The sequence below is a fragment of the Podarcis liolepis genome (assembly GCF_965112155.1).
Source record: "Podarcis liolepis genome assembly, chromosome: 3".
Classification (NCBI taxonomy): domain Eukaryota; kingdom Metazoa; phylum Chordata; class Lepidosauria; order Squamata; family Lacertidae; genus Podarcis; species Podarcis liolepis.
The window spans coordinates 118,722,603-118,739,707 of record NC_139557.1 but is presented as its reverse complement, the minus strand read 5'-3'; the positions used below and the strand labels follow the sequence as shown (position 1 = coordinate 118,739,707).

The window sequence follows — 17,105 nt, the reverse complement described above, 5'->3', positions numbered from 1 at the left end:
CCTTTAAAAGAATTCATTTCCCTTCTCTTTTACACAGGGCAATTTTTCTGTGAAACTTTAGGAGCATCTTGCCAATTCCCAGCAACTACAAAATGTACCTATGGGCAAATCCCATGGGGCTTCTGTGGCGACGATGGAATCTGCTGTAGTAGTAAGTGATATCCATTGAGTTGTTTTGTTTTGCAAAAGAGATAAAAATACAGTAAATATATATAAACAAGTTGCCTCTCAAATTAACCATTCTATGAAGAATTGATTATGTTGATCAGTCAAATCAGGACTTCCCATGTCTGACAATCCAAATCTGTAAAACTCCACCATGAGCTCACCAGCTGGCCTCAAGTAAACCACACTTTCACTTTCAGCCTCCATCTCCCCATCGGTATTCATAGGAAATAATAATACTGATTTGCTGTTACCGAAGGCTTTGGAAATTTATTTATGAATGGCATTTATATCCCACCTTTTTCTCCATGGAGCACAAGATGGCTTCTAATTTAATCCTCACATCAACCCTGCAAGGTAGACCAGGCTGAGAGCGAGTGACTGGCCCAAGGCCACTCAAGGAGCTTCATGATGATTTGAAGGCTGGTCTCCCACTTCCTAGTCTAGGACCTCAGGCTCTCATACTTGAAAGTGCCATTCCAATGCTCAAAACAAAACGGACATCAAATTAATGTTTCTTTTTGCACAGGAAGGCCTCTCAAATAATGACAATATACTTCTCTATCTTTTGCACAGACAAACCATGGACCTATCAGAAGAATCGTGGGGAGTAAGTCATATCCATTGAGTTGGTGTTCCCTCTTACTTGTGAATGCTTGCTCCTTTATAATTCTGATTTCCTGATCTATACTCTACATCTTCACTGGAGGAAGCAGAAGCAGGGCTTTGCATGTGCTAAAAAAAATAGTCACCAATGAGTTTATGGATCAGAGTAGCTGATAATATAGTCATATAATATTAACTCTGTTTCTTTAAGTAAAAGGTTGGATTCAGTTTTGATGCAGCACTTCTAGGTTCTGCATCTTCTTTTAAGCATTAGAGCCTCAAGGTTTTCATCTGTCCACAGGGAATTTTGATACCGTGGATGTTCATATGTTCTTAACTGTTCTTAACCTGAAACTGTTCTTAACCTGAAGCGCCACTTTAGCTAATGGGGCCTCCTGCTGCTGCTGTGTCGCCAGAGCATGACTTCTGTTCTTATCCTGAAGCAAAGTTATTAACCCCATGTAATATTTCTGGGTTAGCGGAGTCTGTAACCTGAAGCGTATGTAACCTGAAGCGTCTGTAACCCAAGGTACCACTGTACTTTGGTTTTGCTTTTGTTTAGTTTAAATCCTGCTACCTGTCCAAACTCTTGTATCAGCTCCAGTGCTTTAACTGCACTGGAGTCTGGGTCTTGTAATGTCAATACTGGATCATCCGCAAAGGCTTTTAATTTATATTGTTTGGTTCCTACTGTAATACCTTTAATTTGTTCATCCTTTCTAATCATACTTAGCAAGACCTCTAGAACTGAAATAAACAGCAGAGGGGAAAGTGGGCACCCTTGCCTGGTTCCCTTCTCAATTCTAATTTCCTCCGAAGCCACATTATTTACAATAATTTCAGCTTTTTGTTCCTGATAGATGGCTTTAATACCATTTAAAAAATCTTGGCCCACCCCCATACTCTCAAAATTATATAGCATAAAACTCCAAGATACATTGTCAAAGGCCTTCTCTGTATCAATAACCATTAACATTGCTTTACAACTCTTCCTTGCTTCCAGCTTTTCCAGGATATCCACCACAATTCTAATATTGTCTTTCATATGTCTTCCAGGCAGAAATCCTGCCTGGTCCTCGTGGATATACCTAAATAAAACCTTCTTTAGCCTGTTAGCCATTATATTTGCCAAAATTTTATAATCCACATTGAGTAGGGAGATTGGTCTATAGGTTTTAACATTGGATCTATCTTGACCCTGTTTAGGAATCAGAGTGATATAAGCTTCTTTCCAGGTTTCAGGAGCTTTGTCCCTTCGTAAAATCAGGGGTTGAACAAGCCAATCTTTCAGTGTCTTGTAATATTTTGCTGATAGACCATCAGGTCCCGGTGCCTTGCCAAGTTGCATTGAGTTTATTGCCTGTTCCACTTCCTGTCTTGTAATTGAACCTTTTAGTAGGATATTTTTTATCTTCCAGAATCTGCTACAAACCATTAGTCTTTATAAATTTCTCAATTTTTACCAAATCCTCTTTGTCCTTCTTATACAGTTGTTTATAATATTTGTAAAAATATTTTCTTATGTCTACAGGGTTCTCTACAGATTTTTCTTATGTTACAATATTTGTGATAGTACTTTGCTTTTGTCTCTTCTTTAATTGCCAGGCTAATAATTTCCCACATTTATTTGCAGACTCAAAATTTCTTTGTTTCATCCTTCTCAAATTTCCATTCTATTTCTTGATTTACAAACTGTGAATATTGAACCTGTAAGACCTTAATTTCTTTTTGAATCTGCAAATTCTTTGGGTTTCCTCTGAGCTTCTTCTCTTTGTCTTTTAGTTGTTCCATAATTTTATCTTTTCTCTCATTCTGTGACTTTCTCCTAGTTGAATTTTGTTGTATCAGAAACCCTCTCATTACTGCTTTGCTGGCATCCCAAATAACCCTTGTTTCCATTCCTTGGATCATATTAAGTTCACATTAGTTCTTTAGGGTTTTTGGGGCCTTATTAACAATTGATGTACTTGAACCCAGGTTTTAAGAGGGTAAACAACTGATTTGAGTGTTTTCCAAGGTTGGTGACCAGAAAGGTACAAGATTTGAAAGCTGTTTCTTTTGAGGAATATTGGAGGAGCTCAGCATGTTCAACCTGGAAAAGAGAAGGTTAATATTTGCCAGGCTGCAATGGGATATTTTTCCAGAGGGCAGGACTGGAAACAAAGGGATGGAAATAACAAAGAAGCAGGTTTTGAGTGACAATCTGTGAGGGAACTTGTCATTGAAGATCTTGCATTGAGCAAGGGAGGGACCAGTTGATCTCCAGGTCACTTTTGGCTCTCCATCCAGCTGTAGATTCACTGAACTTTATCCTGCTCTTCTTCCCAAGGGAGACTGGGGCACAAATATCTCTACTCATTTCATATAAAACTATTCATATAAAACTATTTTTAATTATATTATCTATTTGACTTATATACCAAGCTTCATCAAAACATCCCAGGGCAGTTCAAAAGATAAACACAGAAGATAAAAGCACAGATGTATAAGGAGAAAAATTGAAAAGAGATTTTTGTTTCTTGCCTTTCTTGGTTATAAGTTTAAGATCAGGGGCTGTTTTCCCTTCTTTTAAAAATGCTATCTGTAAGTACCAGTGAACTGTTACTTTGTTTTTTTCTTTTATGTTTGGAAAAAGAGATAAAAATACAGCAGATAAATAAATAAGGCCCCTCTAAACATGGCCATTCTATCAAAAAATGATGATGTTGACCAGAACTTTAGTCAAATCAAAACTTTCCTCGCCATGCCTTTCCATCTAAATCAGTGACCATCTTTCTTTCCAGGAGAAAGTGCAATATAAATTTCAGAATTAAAGATAAAATAATAGTTAGCACCACCTTTCCTGTAAGATGCTGTGTCACTTTGAGGGTCCAGCCTATGCCATCACCTTCTACAGCAATGGAGTAGGGGATCCTCAGGTCTCCCTGGGTCTTTGTGTGGAGGAGTCCTCAGAGTCAGTGACTGTCAGTGGCCCATCCTGACATCCAGGATGGGCCAGGGGATGTCAGCACTGATCTTGCAAATTCCTCTGAGAGCTGTTCTGGGGCTGCGCCTGCATGTCCTCTTCCTTTCTGCTACAGATTCCTTAAATGTTCCATTGAGTCCTTCCAACACTACAGTTTTATGATCCTCCCTCATCTCCTGAAGGTGAGTAATCTGACTCCAGGCTCCTGAAAGTGTAATCGATAACAGATTTCCTTCTTTCTTTTATTCAGGATAATAATCAACGTAAGAGGAAAGGGGGGTTTTGCCAGGAGGAACTCACCAAATGCTGCCCGCCTGGTCTAACTCTTCCAGCTTCCTGTGGCTTCAATGCACAATGCTGTTCCCTTCAATGACATCAGTGAACGGCCCACATCCATAGGTGTGAAAGCGTGATTGCTACACTGATTCTTCTGGATCTTTGCTTGTGGAAGTGGTTCTGATCAATCCATTTGTGAAAGCAGGCAATGAAATAAAAATCATCTAATTAAACGCAAATTAAACTGCAATTGCAAAATTGTATTTTTTCATTTTTTAAAAAAAGCATCTCAGACTAAATATGACCCACCTCCAGTGGAAGCACTGTTGGCTTTTTTTGCAGTATGGTAGCGCTGCAGAGAGCTTGCTGGGGAGACCATGCATCAAAAAGGGACTCAAAAATAACTTAAGGAAGGTTTTAATAAGAAAAACAAAAACTCCATTTACACTACAATACATCAACAAACCAGACCCAACCACCAACCCATCCCCCAGGGTAATGGGAGAGCTAGGTGCTGCTCCTTATATACTCTACCCAATTCCTGACACAGTTTAATCAGTACAACTCAGCAGCACCTGCTATGTTTCACAGCTGTAAAGCTGGGTCTCGTTAGTTTGCTCTGGCCCTTGCTCCGGCCCCTTAAAGACACACACATCGGGTGGAACAATGATGAACCTTTACATGTAAAGAAACCATTCAACATTTCCCCTGCGGTTCATCATTGTGGAACAAAAATATAAAGCATACTTTGTACATGTTTTTCATGTGTAACTTTTGGAAGTGCTTTTGTAAAAATGTCCGCAATTTGATTGTCACCTGGAACATATTGAAATACAACCATTTCACCAGCCATTAGTTTCTTTTCAAATTCTAAACATAATCTTAAGACTCTAGTGCGCTGCGTATTGGTCTCTGAACACAGGATAGCAAGTCCACTCTGGGAATCAAGGTAAACTTTTACTGGTAGTGTTACTTGCATCTGTAGGTCTGCAAATACTTGCAGATACCATTCTACATCATGAGTGGCCTGAACGCATGCACATAATTCACTCTCTGTTGTGGAGAGACAAATAATGGTTTGTGTCTGGGACTTCCATTCAAATGGACAACCGTTATAAGAAAACACCATACCAGACACACCCCTGCAATTATTTTGTTCCACTGCATGAGATGCATCGCAGAAAATTTCAAAACCTTTGTCAATACTTGTTGTAAACTGCAACCTATAATGTTTGGTATGTTTAAGGTACATTACCACTCGGGCTTTTCCACAAATTTTGCCAGAAAGTGAAAAGCATAAGTTATATCTGGTCTTGAGATTCTTTGAATGAAATTTAGCTTGCCTATAGCATAACGATACAAAGTTTTGTTAGGAAATGGCTTATCTTCACCTGTAAAGGTGAAACCACACACCATAGGTGTTTCCTTCCCATTTGCATTTTCTAAACGTAGCATTTCAACTAGATCATCCATTTTTGCAGTTTGATGAACCAGAAAAGATCCATTTTTGCCTTTCTCAATTTGCATGGATAAGTAATTTTTAGCTATGCCTAATTCCACCACATCAAATTTCTTCTGTAACTGTGAAACTACCTGTTCATATTCCTGTTTAGTTTTTGTAGAAATTAACACGTCATCTACATACACACATATTTTTGTTACAGAGTTTGCCCTTTCCTTTATAAACACACAATTGTCTGCCTTTCCTTGTGAAAAACCAATATCTAGCTATTCTTTTGCTAAAGTTTGGTGCCAATTCCTTCCACTTTGGTGCAGACCATAAAGGGGTTTATTTAATTTGCATACCAAACCTTCAGCAGCGTCTATGCCTTCAGGGACACGCATAAAAATTTGTTCTTTTAAATCTGCAAACAAATATGCAGTTTTTATATCTAGGTGATAAACAGAATGTCCACGTTGTGATGCATCTTTTAACGAAAGCTTAACTGTTTCATATTTTACACTTGGTGAATAGCACAAATCATAATCTTCGCCTGGAATTTGTTGAAAGCCCCTAGCAACTAGTCTTGCCTTGTACCTTACAACTTCATTTTTATCATTCATTTTAATTCTATAAACCCATTTTGAATCAATATGTCTCATATCTGGGGTTTGTGGTACAAGAGACCAAGTGTTATGTTCTTTTAAAGAAGCTATCTCGGAGTTCATAGATTTATACCAATTTACAGCTTGGTGCTTAGATAAATTCTGAACATCATTGTAGCTTTTTGGCTCAAAAACTGCCTTATTGGCATACACAGTATTAAAATGTTCATCTGCAAAACGTTGTGGCTTCTGTCTCTTTCTATCTGAATGTCTCAGTCCGGAAGGAGAGTCAGACTCCTCAGACTTAATGGAACTAAGTGAACCACTAGTTTCAGGTTGTAAATCATCACTATCAGATTGAAGAGGTGCCTGTAGGCTAAGCTCACGGTCAGAAAACTCAAGAGAATCTAACCTCCTCTCGGGTGCCTGTGACTTTAAATCCTCAAACAAATTATCAGATCCAACAGGCTTTTTGTCTTCTTCCATTAATTCAGAAGACAATTTCCTGCTGCTGCTGCTCCTGCTTCCTCTTCTTCCGCTATCATTTATACCATCAGTATCTTGGAAAACAGCAACTCCATTCCAATTTACAGTTTGTATCATGCTTCTGGTAATATGAAATTTGCCAGTTGCTGGTATGTAAATTCTGTACACCCCCTGCTGGTAGCCCATTAATTTTCCCTGAACACTACGTTCACCCAATTTCTGGTTAGCGGGATAATGCATAATTACATCTGAACCCCAAATACATAGGTATTTCAGATTAGGGCATTTTTTAAACAGCTTCTCATAGGGGGTGACATCTAAACCAGAATGATAACCGCGATTTCTAACGTAACAAAAGGCATTGAGTGCTTCAGCACTAAACACTTTGGGCAGATTAGCATCGTGCAGATAAGTTTTAACCCCTGCCTGCAAGTCATGCTGCACAACTTCAACAAGCCCATTTTGCCAGGGACTTCGGGGGCAAGATAACTCATGAGTAGTCCCCTGCACTTCCCGGAATTTCTCAAAATCCTCAGAAACAAATTCCCCGCCCCGGTCAGAAAACAGGTTCTTAATAGGTTTGTTAAAGTGCATTTTTACCAAGTTGCAAAAAACCTTGTACTTCTCAAATGCTTGGGACTTCTCAGCTATTGCATAAGTCCAACAATATATACTATACTGGTCTATCAGGGTAAGCCAGTACTTCGAACCTCCTAATGATGGTGGGAGTGGCCCAACTAAATCACAATGTACACGCTCAAATGGCTCAGTTACTTTCCTATCTGAGCACCTACCCTTGCGTGCAACCTTAATCTTATTCTTGCAACAGGATAGACACTGCATAAAGAATTTACATGGTTTTAAGTTGAGGCCATTGACAATATTCTTTGTCTTAATTACATCAGCAAAATTCAGGTGTCCCAGAATTTTGTGCGCCTCGTGGACACACCCAGAATGTGGCCTTACATTCCTCAACCCCTGGCTTGACTGTGCTGCTCTGCAATTTATAGGCGATTGGGAGTAGGTGCGAAAATACAGTCTATGTAAACCATCAGATTCCCGGGCATACAATAGACGTTTGTTCCCATCGAAAAACTCACACATAGACTTTAAGAAACGCACAGTTATGCCTTGACGAGCAAAGCACCTTACTGATAATAAATTGTCCACTGACGGGCAGTAAATGCAGTTTGTTATTGTAATGTTTAAAGAGTCAAGTTTAACAGTACCCCTGCCAAGCGACTGCAGGACTTGTGAATTGGCTAAATGTACATTACCAATTTCCTCTTTGAAAGAAATAAACAAGCTTCGATTGTTGCAGATATGCTGAGATGCGCCTGAGTCCACAATAAAATAATTCCACTTGGCACCTTTAATTCTTTTACGATCTGTAGTCCGAACGTGAAAAGCTCGTGGCTCGTTTCTGTCTCTACTATACAATGCCGGCTGCTGGGCTGACGACCGTGATTGACGAACAGAAACAGGCTTGGGAGTACTTTGCTTTCTTTTGGATCTGCAGTCCCTTTCAAAATGTCCTTGCTTATTGCAGAACCAACAACGCTTTGCAGCTTTAAATGCAGTTGTATCACCACAGGTTTGCATATGGTGTTCCTCATTCTTTCTGGAAACAGGAGTGCTTATGGCACAAGCCTCCCTTCTATCCAACTCGCCCATTAATCTTGCCGTTACCCCTTCCACAGTTAATTGTGCTGGTGGAACGGCAGATATCTGGCTAGCTATACCATCAAAGTCCTCATTAAGGGAACATAGAATGATAAAAATATACTGAATATCAGGTATCTCCATGTCCCTTCGAATTAATTCGCCGCGTATTGCCTCCAGACGTCTCAAGTGTGCTGCCAAATCACCACCAGGCTGCAACTTCGTCTGGTACAACTGCTTGAAAAACGTCAATGCAGAGAATGACTCTTTTCTAACATGCACTGCTGCAAGACTGTCCCACATTTCTTTGGCAGTTTTCTTATTTCTTATATAGACTACTTGCTGGTCGCTGACTGCCAAATTAATTATCGCCCTGGCTTTTGCATCTCCTTTCGACCAAGCATTAGTTACAGGGTCAGGAGGGTCATCAGTTACATAGGTCCATACTTCTCTAGAGGTCAAAAGTGCCTCCACCCGAAAAGACCATAAACTATAGTTCTCATCTGTCAGCTGTGGGAAGACCAGAGCCTTCTCAGCTTCAGGAACCCGGTCAACCATTCCGGAACTCTTCCAGACCCACAGAACTACGCTAACAGGAGAAGGAGTTTTCAAACCTTTCTCAGAGTCCAAAAATATGCAGTCATCCACTCAGCAGCTGGGCCCATAACCAAAGACGTTGGCTTTTTTTGCAGTATGGTAGCGCTGCAGAGAGCTTGCTGGGGAGACCATGCATCAAAAAGGGACTCAAAAATAACTTAAGGAAGGTTTTAATAAGAAAAACAAAAACTCCATTTACACTAAATACATCAACAAACCAGACCCAACCACCAACCCATCCCCCAGGGTAATGGGAGAGCTAGGTGCTGCTCCTTATATACTCTACCCAATTGGGGGTGCCCATAGGTCACTGAGAGTGGTATTTAATGCTGCTGAATGCACCCCAGTTTCATTGATTTCCATGGTGTACTCTGAGAAGGACTAAGAATTTTCTGAAGGGGCAGTTTCAGGAATCTCTGAATTAGAGAAGGAACTTAGGGAGGTGCCAGGGAGTGTGGGATGGGGGGTAGGGAAGAAAATGAAGAGTCAGGAGGGCTATGGTTGCCTAATGATCAAGATCTCAGGTTCAATCTTGATCTGGGTCTTTCGTTCTTTTCATCTTTAATTAACATACATTAATTCATAACATAGCCAAGTATAATTGCAGATGCGAAGTAAAATAAAACACGAGCAGAAAAGGATATCTAAAGTTCAACACGTAGGAACACATATCCATGCCACTTTTATTTATTTGTTTAGACAATTCTCTGCCAACTTTCCCCCAAGGTAGTCAACTGGATGTACATCATTTTCTTTCATGAGCCTATGTGTCCCAATGGTGACTAAGGAACTAAGGGCATCAATACCACGCTGATGCCCTTAGTTCCTTAGTCACCACTACCTAAAAGGCCCTCTGCCTGCTTCCCTGTAACCTCGCCTCTCCCAGTGAAGGAAACGCCAGAAGGTTCTTGAAGCTGGATCTCTATCTGCATATCTGGGGTTGTTGGTATTTGCTGCAGTTTCCTCTTAGATCTCTGCCAAAGGGAAACCAGCTCCAGGCTACAAACAGGTATTTTATGCAACTCTCAGCATCCAAACTCTTCTCTCTTAACTCATCCTATGCAATTGATTCAATTTGGAGAACTTCCTAATATTTACCTGCAGAACAGCCTTTCTTCTGCTGTTTTCTTTCCATATCAGTTAACAGATTTCCTGTCATCTCACAAAAGCTGTTGCCAACTTCACGGAGCCTGGATAGAAAGGAAGTGGAATTTCGGGTAAGAGCTCGGCTGTAATGCAGTTTGATACAACCTCTTTGGGTTGGACTGTTCAGTGTGACTGCAGTAGCCATACCTACCAAGAAAGAATCTTTTCAGTGTGCTTTTCTCCTGGTCTGCACATTTTTAGATTTCTTTTGCTTAACAGGCTTGTTTTTGTGATTCATGTAGTTTTATGTCCATTGCTGCCATTATAGGCTTCCCATACAAACACCCACATAAATCAATGACTTCATCCCATCATTCATAAGTTATAAACACAAGCAAGAACAAGAAATGTAAGAATTAACAAAAAGAAAGAAGCCACCAAGAAGATATAAGGAGACAACTGTGAGCAGAAACTTTTTTTTTTATAAATATTTATTGAATTTTCACAAATTATAAAAACACACACAATATACAATACAAACATACACACACCAAAACAAACATGTATCATTTCAAATCCTTTTTTTCTTAAAACTTACTTCACCGACTTCCCCATACCTCCCCTTTCTGCATTCCAATTCCCAAATTTATTTCAGCAAATCCTCCCCCTTAATTTTATCTAATTTTTTTCCTTTTCTTTTACTTAAACTTTTACAGCTATAATCCCTTACTTTCTATAACCACAACATTTTAACACTCATTAATTTTACAATATTTCTTAAGATAAAATTTTAATTTCTTCCAATCTTCTTCCGCCGTCTCATTCCCCTGGTCTCGGATTCTGCCGGTCATTTCAGCTAGTCCCATGTAGTCTATCACCTTCATCTGCCATTCTTCCAGAGTGGGTAGATCTTGTGTCTTCCAATACTTTGTGATAAGTATTCTTGCTGCTGTTGTAGCATACATAAAAAATGTTCTATCTTTCTTTGACACCAATTGGCCGACGATGCCCAAGAGAAAGGCCTCTGGTTTCTTAGGGAAAGTACATTTAAGTACCTTTTTCATTTCATTATATATCATTTCCCAGAAGGCCTTAATCTTCGGGCACGCCCACCAAAGGTGAAAAAAGGTACCTTCCGTTTCTTTACACTTCCAACACTTATTACCATGCAAATGGTAGATTTTTGCAAGCTTGACTGGGGTCATGTACCACCTGTAGATCATTTTCATAATATTCTCTCTTAAGGCATTACATGCCGTAAATTTTATACCGGTGGTCCACAACTGTTCCCAGTCAGCAAACATAATGTTATGACCAATGTCTTGTGCCCACTTTGTCATAGCAGATTTCACTGTTTCATCTTGCGTATTCCATTTCAGCAACAAGTTGTACATTCTTGACAGATTCTTAGTGTTGGGTTCTAACAGTTCTGTTTCTAATTTTGATTTCTCCACCTGGAAGCCAATTTTCCTGTCCTGTTTGTAAACCTCCATTATTTGATAATAATGGAGCCAATCTCGTACTTTCACCTTCAATTTCTCGAAACCACCAAGAAGATATAAGGAGACAACTGTGAGCAGAAACATTGTTTAAATTGTTTTGATCAGTTGTACTCTGCTTTTCAGTCAAAAGGTTCCCAGAGTGGCTTATGTACAATTTAAAAAACAAAAAGCCAAAAATGGCACAAAAGCAGAAAAGGACAGGAAGGGAAGAGGAAAACAAAAACCTGATCTCCTTACCAATTTCTAGACAATCATGGCCAGCTGACCCAGTTCAGGGCCAGTAGGTACCTGATTCAGCTTGGCCTCCAGCAAAAGCAGATGCCTTGAGCCCTGCTTCCTATCTCTCCCTAAGAGACAGTCTGGTGGAGCGGTCCATTAGGAGGTCCATCTTTCCTGTACTGCTTGCATCTCCCCTGGGAGCCTGTCCACTTTCCTGTGAACAGATGGTCATCTGTCATGGATGTTTAATAATAATAATAATAATAATAATAATAATAATAATAATAATAATAATTTTTATTTATACCCCGCCCTCCCCAGCCAAGGCCAGGCTCAGGGCAGATAACAAGTAATAATAAAAACAAGTTGAATGATTACAACTTAAAAACAAAATTAAAATACAACATTAAAATATTGAAACATTAAAATATTAAAATGTAGCCTCATCGCAGGAGGAGAAAGGAAAAAGAAAAAAGAAAAAGAGGGAAGGAGGGAATCAAATTGGCTCCAAGGCAAAGGCCAGGCAGATCAACTCTGTCTTACTGGCCCTACGAAAAGAAATCAGATCCTGCAGGGCCCTGGTCTCATGAGGCAGAGCGTTCCACCAAGCCGGAGCCAGAGTTGCAAAGGCCCTGGCTCTGGTTGAAGCTAATCTAATTTCCTTAGGGCCCGGGACCACTAGGGTGTTTCTATTTATGGACCTTGAGGCTCTCCGTGTGGCATACCGGGTGAGGTGGTCCCATAGGTACGAGGGTCCTAGGCCGTGAAGGGCTTTAAAGGTCAAACTCAGCACCTTAAATCTGACCCTGTACTCCACCGGGAGCCAGTGCAGCTGGAAAAGCACTGGGTGAATATGCTCCCATGGCAGAGACCCTGTGAGGAGCCTCACTGCAGCATTCTGCACCCGCTGGAGTTTCTGGGACAGCTTGAACGGCAGCCCCGCATACAGCGAATTACAGTAGTCAAGCCTAGAGGTGACTGTCACATGGATCACTGTGGCCAGGTCAGGACGGGAAAGGTAAGGGACCAACTGCTTGATGTGGCGAAGGTGTAAAAATGTCGCTTTGGCTGTTGCTGTAACCTGCGCCTCCATGGAAAGGGAGGAGTCAAGGATTACACCCAAACTCTTAACAGAAGGCAATGGCACTAATTGGGCCCTGCAGAGAAGGGACTTGGTCCCTCATCCCCATGCCATCCCAACCCAGCCATTGGACCTCTGTCTTCGAAGGATTTAGTTTCAATCGGCTCCCACGAAACCATCCAGCCACAGCTTCTAAGCATCTGGTCAGTGTGTTCGGGGCCGAGTCGGTGTGGCCATCCATCAGCAGATAGAGCTGAGTGTCACCAGCATATTGGTGACAGCCCAGCCCAAACCTCCGGATAATCTGGGCAAGGGGGCGCATAAAGATGTTAAAAAGCATCGGGGAGAGGATTGCGCCCTGTGGCACTCCACACACCAAGGAGTGGCGCCACAACATTTCCCTCCCTAGTGCCACCCTAAGGAGCCCTTAGCTCCTTAGTCACCACTACCTAAAAGGCCCTCTGCCTGCTTCCCTGTAACCTCACCTCTCCCAATGAAGGAAACCCCAGAAGGTCCTTGAAGCTGGACCTCTATGTCTGGGCTGAATGGTGGGGGTAGAGATGCTCCTTCAGCTATACATCCACAATGGGATCATTGACTGTTTAGGAAGACTCCAGGACGGAGAAAGAAATCAGTAATAGAAAGAAGAAGCAATGTTAGGACACCAAGTTGGGGTAGTGGGCAGTGAAATAGACTGAGAAAATTAGTGTCCTTTTTTTAAGGCGGGAGGTAGTATCAGTGGCTGCCATGAGAGGGCTCACCTCATCCTCATGCTGCTAATAATTATCTCTCCCTCTCTCTTTGGCTTCAACCCACACAGAATAAACCAGGGCTTGTGGGAATTGCAGTTCATGGATGATGGGAATTGTAGTCCAACAACAATCGGAGGCCCAGTAGTCCGCTATGCCTGATGTCAAAACGACTAGAAATGGAGATTGATTATCCATCAATAGTCCTGATTCAACTGGAACATCCCAGGTTTACAGAAGCTATCCTAGCTTCTGATTGGATGTCCCATTTTTGATGCTCAGCTCCTTTGAAAGTTCAGCACCCAGATGAATGTCTTTGGTTGAAAAAAGATGGCTGTGCTGTAGCCCATGGAGGTGGAGGAGGGGGAGCTGCTGGTGATGCAGGTCAGGTTGCCCCCACTGGACCCATTAGCCAAGCTTCCTCTGCCCAATGCTGCCCCCACCGGAGGAGGAGACAATGACAGTGAGTTGGAGAGGGGAAGCCCCAGCTCATTGCCCGGGAGTATGGCACTGAAAGACGCACGTCCCAGGTTTAATTGGCCGAATGTTGGAGTGTCTGAGATTTTGTTATCTAACAATCCATCTATGTTCCCTGTGTTAATGTTTGGTTGTCTGAGGATATTCCTGTAAGAAATTACGGTAAACTGGGCTTCCCCCCAGTTTTGCCTGGCCTTACCATAGCCCAGAGTTCAGGAGACACCTTCTCCTGGACAGCAACATGGTCACTGATTTTGATGGACAGGCATGGAAAGTCCTTATTTGACTGAAGCTCTGGTCAACATCATCATTCTTGGGTCAGGTTTAGAGGGACCTTCTTTATTTATCTATTCCATTCAGATCTCTTTAACTCAGGTAAATATGCTCTGAGTGTATTATCAGCTACTCTGATATATAAAGTGATTGATCGCTATTTCCTTTAGCAGGAGCAATGCCCTTCTTCTCCTTACTCCAGTGAAGATATAGAGTGTAGATCAGGATATCAGAATGAAGAAAAAAGCAATAATTAAAAGCATTATTTATTCTGAAAAAAACCATCTGAAAAAGCAACATTTCTCATGAAGAGACTCGAAGGCTCATCTGCTCCAACCTCTGCAATGCAGGAATCTCAGCTAAAGCATCCATGACAGATGACCATCCAACCTCTGCTTATAAACCTCCAAGGAAGGAAAGTGCACAGGCTCCCAGGGGAGATGCAAGCAGTGCAGGAAAGATGGACCTCCTAATGGACCGCTCCACCAGACTGCCTCTTGGGAAGAGATAATAAGTAGGGCTCATGGCATCTGCTTTTGCTCGAGGCCAAGCTGAATCAGGCACCTCCTGGTCCTGAACTGGGTCAGCTGGCCATGATTGTCTAGAAATTGGTAAGGAGATCAGGTTTTTGTATCCCTTTTCCCTTCCTGTGCCATGTTTGGTTTTTTGGTTTTTAAATTGTAGATAAGCCACTCTGGAAGCCTTTTGGCTGAAAAGCAGAGTACAACTGATGAAAACAATTTAAACAATGTTTCTGCTCACAGTTGTCTCCTTATATCTTCTTGGTGGTTTCGAGAAATTGAAGGTGAAAGTACGAGATTGGCTCCATTATTATCAAATAATGGAGGTTTACAAACAGGACAGGAAAATTGGCTTCCAGGTGGAGAAATCAAAATTAGAAACAGAACTGTTAGAACCCAACACTAAGAATCTGTCAAGAATGTACAACTTGTTGCTGAAATGGAATACTCAGGATGAAACAGTGAAATCTGCTATGATAAAGTGGGCACAAGACATTGGTCATAACATTATGTTTGCTGACTGGGAACAGTTGTGGACCACCGGTATAAAATTTACGGCATGTAATGCCTTAAAGAGAGAATATTATGAAAATGATCTACAGGTGGTACATGACCCCAGTCAAGCTTGCAAAAATCTACCATTTGCCTGGTAATAAGTGTTGGAAGTGTAAAGAAACGGAAGGTACCTTTTTTCACCTTTGGTGGGCGTGCCCGAAGATTAAGGCCTTCTGGGAAATGATATATAATGAAATGAAAAAGGTACTTAAATGTACTTTCCCTAAGAAACCAGAGGCCTTTCTCTTGGGCATCGTCGGCCAATTGGTGTCAAAGAAAGATAGAACATTTTTTATGTATGCTACAACAGCAGCAAGAATACTTATCACAAAGTATTGGAAGACACAAGATCTACCCACTCTGGAAGAATGGCAGATGAAGGTGATAGACTACATGGGACTAGCTGAAATGACCGGCAGAATCCGAGACCAGGGGAAGGAGACGGCGGAAGAAGATTGGAAGAAATTAAAAATTTATCTTTAGAAATATTGTAAAATTAATGAGTGTTAAAATGTTGTGGTTATAGAAAGTAAGGGATTATAGCTGTAAAAGTTTAAGTAAAAGAAAAGGAAAGGAAAAAAATTAGATAAAATTAAGGGGGAGGATTTGCTGAAATAAATTTGGGAATTGGAATGCAGAAAGGGGAGGTATGGGGAAGTCGGTGAAGTAAGTTTTAAGAAAAAAAGGATTCAAAATTATACATGTTTGTTTTGGTGTGTGTATGTTTGTATTGTGTATTGTGTGTGTTTTTATAATTTGTGAAATTCAATAAATATTTATAATAAAAAAATGTTTCTGCTCACAGTTGTCTCCTTGTATCTTCTTGGTGGCTTCTTTCTTTTTGTTAATTCTTACATTTCTTTTTCTTGCTTGTGTTTATAACTTATGGATGATGGGATGAAGTCATTGATTTATGTGGCTGTTTGTGTGGGAAGCCTATAATGGCAGCAATGGACATAAAAGTACAGGAATCACAAAAACAAGCCTGTTAAGCAAAAGAAATCTAAAAATGTGCAGACCAGGAGAAAAGCACACTGAAAAGATTCTTTCTTGGTAGGTATGGCAACTGCAGTCAAACTGAACAGTCCAACCCAAAGAGGTTGTATCAAACTGCATTACAGCCGAGCTCTTACCCAAAATTCCACTTCCTTTCTATTCAGGCTCCTTTAAGTTGGCAACAGCTTTTGTGAGATGACAGGAAATCTGTTAACTGATATGGAAAGAAAACAGCAGGAGAAAGGCTGTTCTGCAGGTAAATATTAGGAAGTTCTCCAAATTGAATCAATTGCCTAGGATGAGTTAAGAGAGAAGAGTTTGGATGCTGAGAGTTGCACGAAATACCTGTTTGTAGCCTGGAGCACAGGACAGATTGTCAATATATGAGAAAGGTGATTGTGTGGGTAAATCTTAGGATGATGTGCAAGATAAATAAATGGCTTAGGATGATTTAAGAGAAAGGGGCCTGGAGAGTTCAGAGGCTATGCTGACAGTTACCGGATTTGGCACTGCAACGCTATAAGTAGAAAGAACCTCCTTGCTCCATCCAAACTCCACTTCCTTCTGCCTTAGAGTGCCTTCCATTTGGCAGAGATCACAAAGGAAACTGCTGCCATGAGGTTCCTCTACCTGAGTTTTACTCTGGTCTTCATCCTCTTCCATGTTGTTGCAGGTAAGAGGGCACAGGAAGGGAGTAGCTGCTGGAAATGCAGAAGGTCTCAGCTTCAATCCCAGGTATTTCCCCTGCCAGAGACCCTGAGAAACTGCTGTAGGTGGAACAACAGTTTGAATTGGCTGCTCCCTATTCTATCTGGCTGCTTAAAAAGGGGTGGTGGAGGAGGA

At 41.1% G+C, this 17,105-nt stretch overlaps 1 protein-coding gene across 6 annotated transcripts in view; it reads left to right on the top strand.

Moving 5' to 3' along the window:
- LOC310702787 (uncharacterized protein) overlaps positions 1-17,105 on the top strand; it is a 55,255-nt gene that overhangs the window by 1,138 nt on the left and 37,012 nt on the right. For 2 of the 6 annotated variants that reach the window (XR_014523603.1, XM_083494920.1), the window contains exon 1: positions 16,826-16,935. The exons of 1 other annotated variant lie outside the window; for it this stretch is intronic. Coding sequence is in view for 4 of the 5 variants with exons in the window: in XM_083494920.1 (XP_083351046.1) it covers positions 16,924-16,935 (12 nt within the window). In the remaining variant the exon portion in view is untranslated. Of the gene's footprint in view, positions 1-16,413; positions 16,519-16,825; positions 16,998-17,105 lie in introns of those variants that run through there. 3 more of the 6 variants (XM_083494919.1, XM_083494918.1, XM_083494922.1) reach the window with 3 other exon arrangements.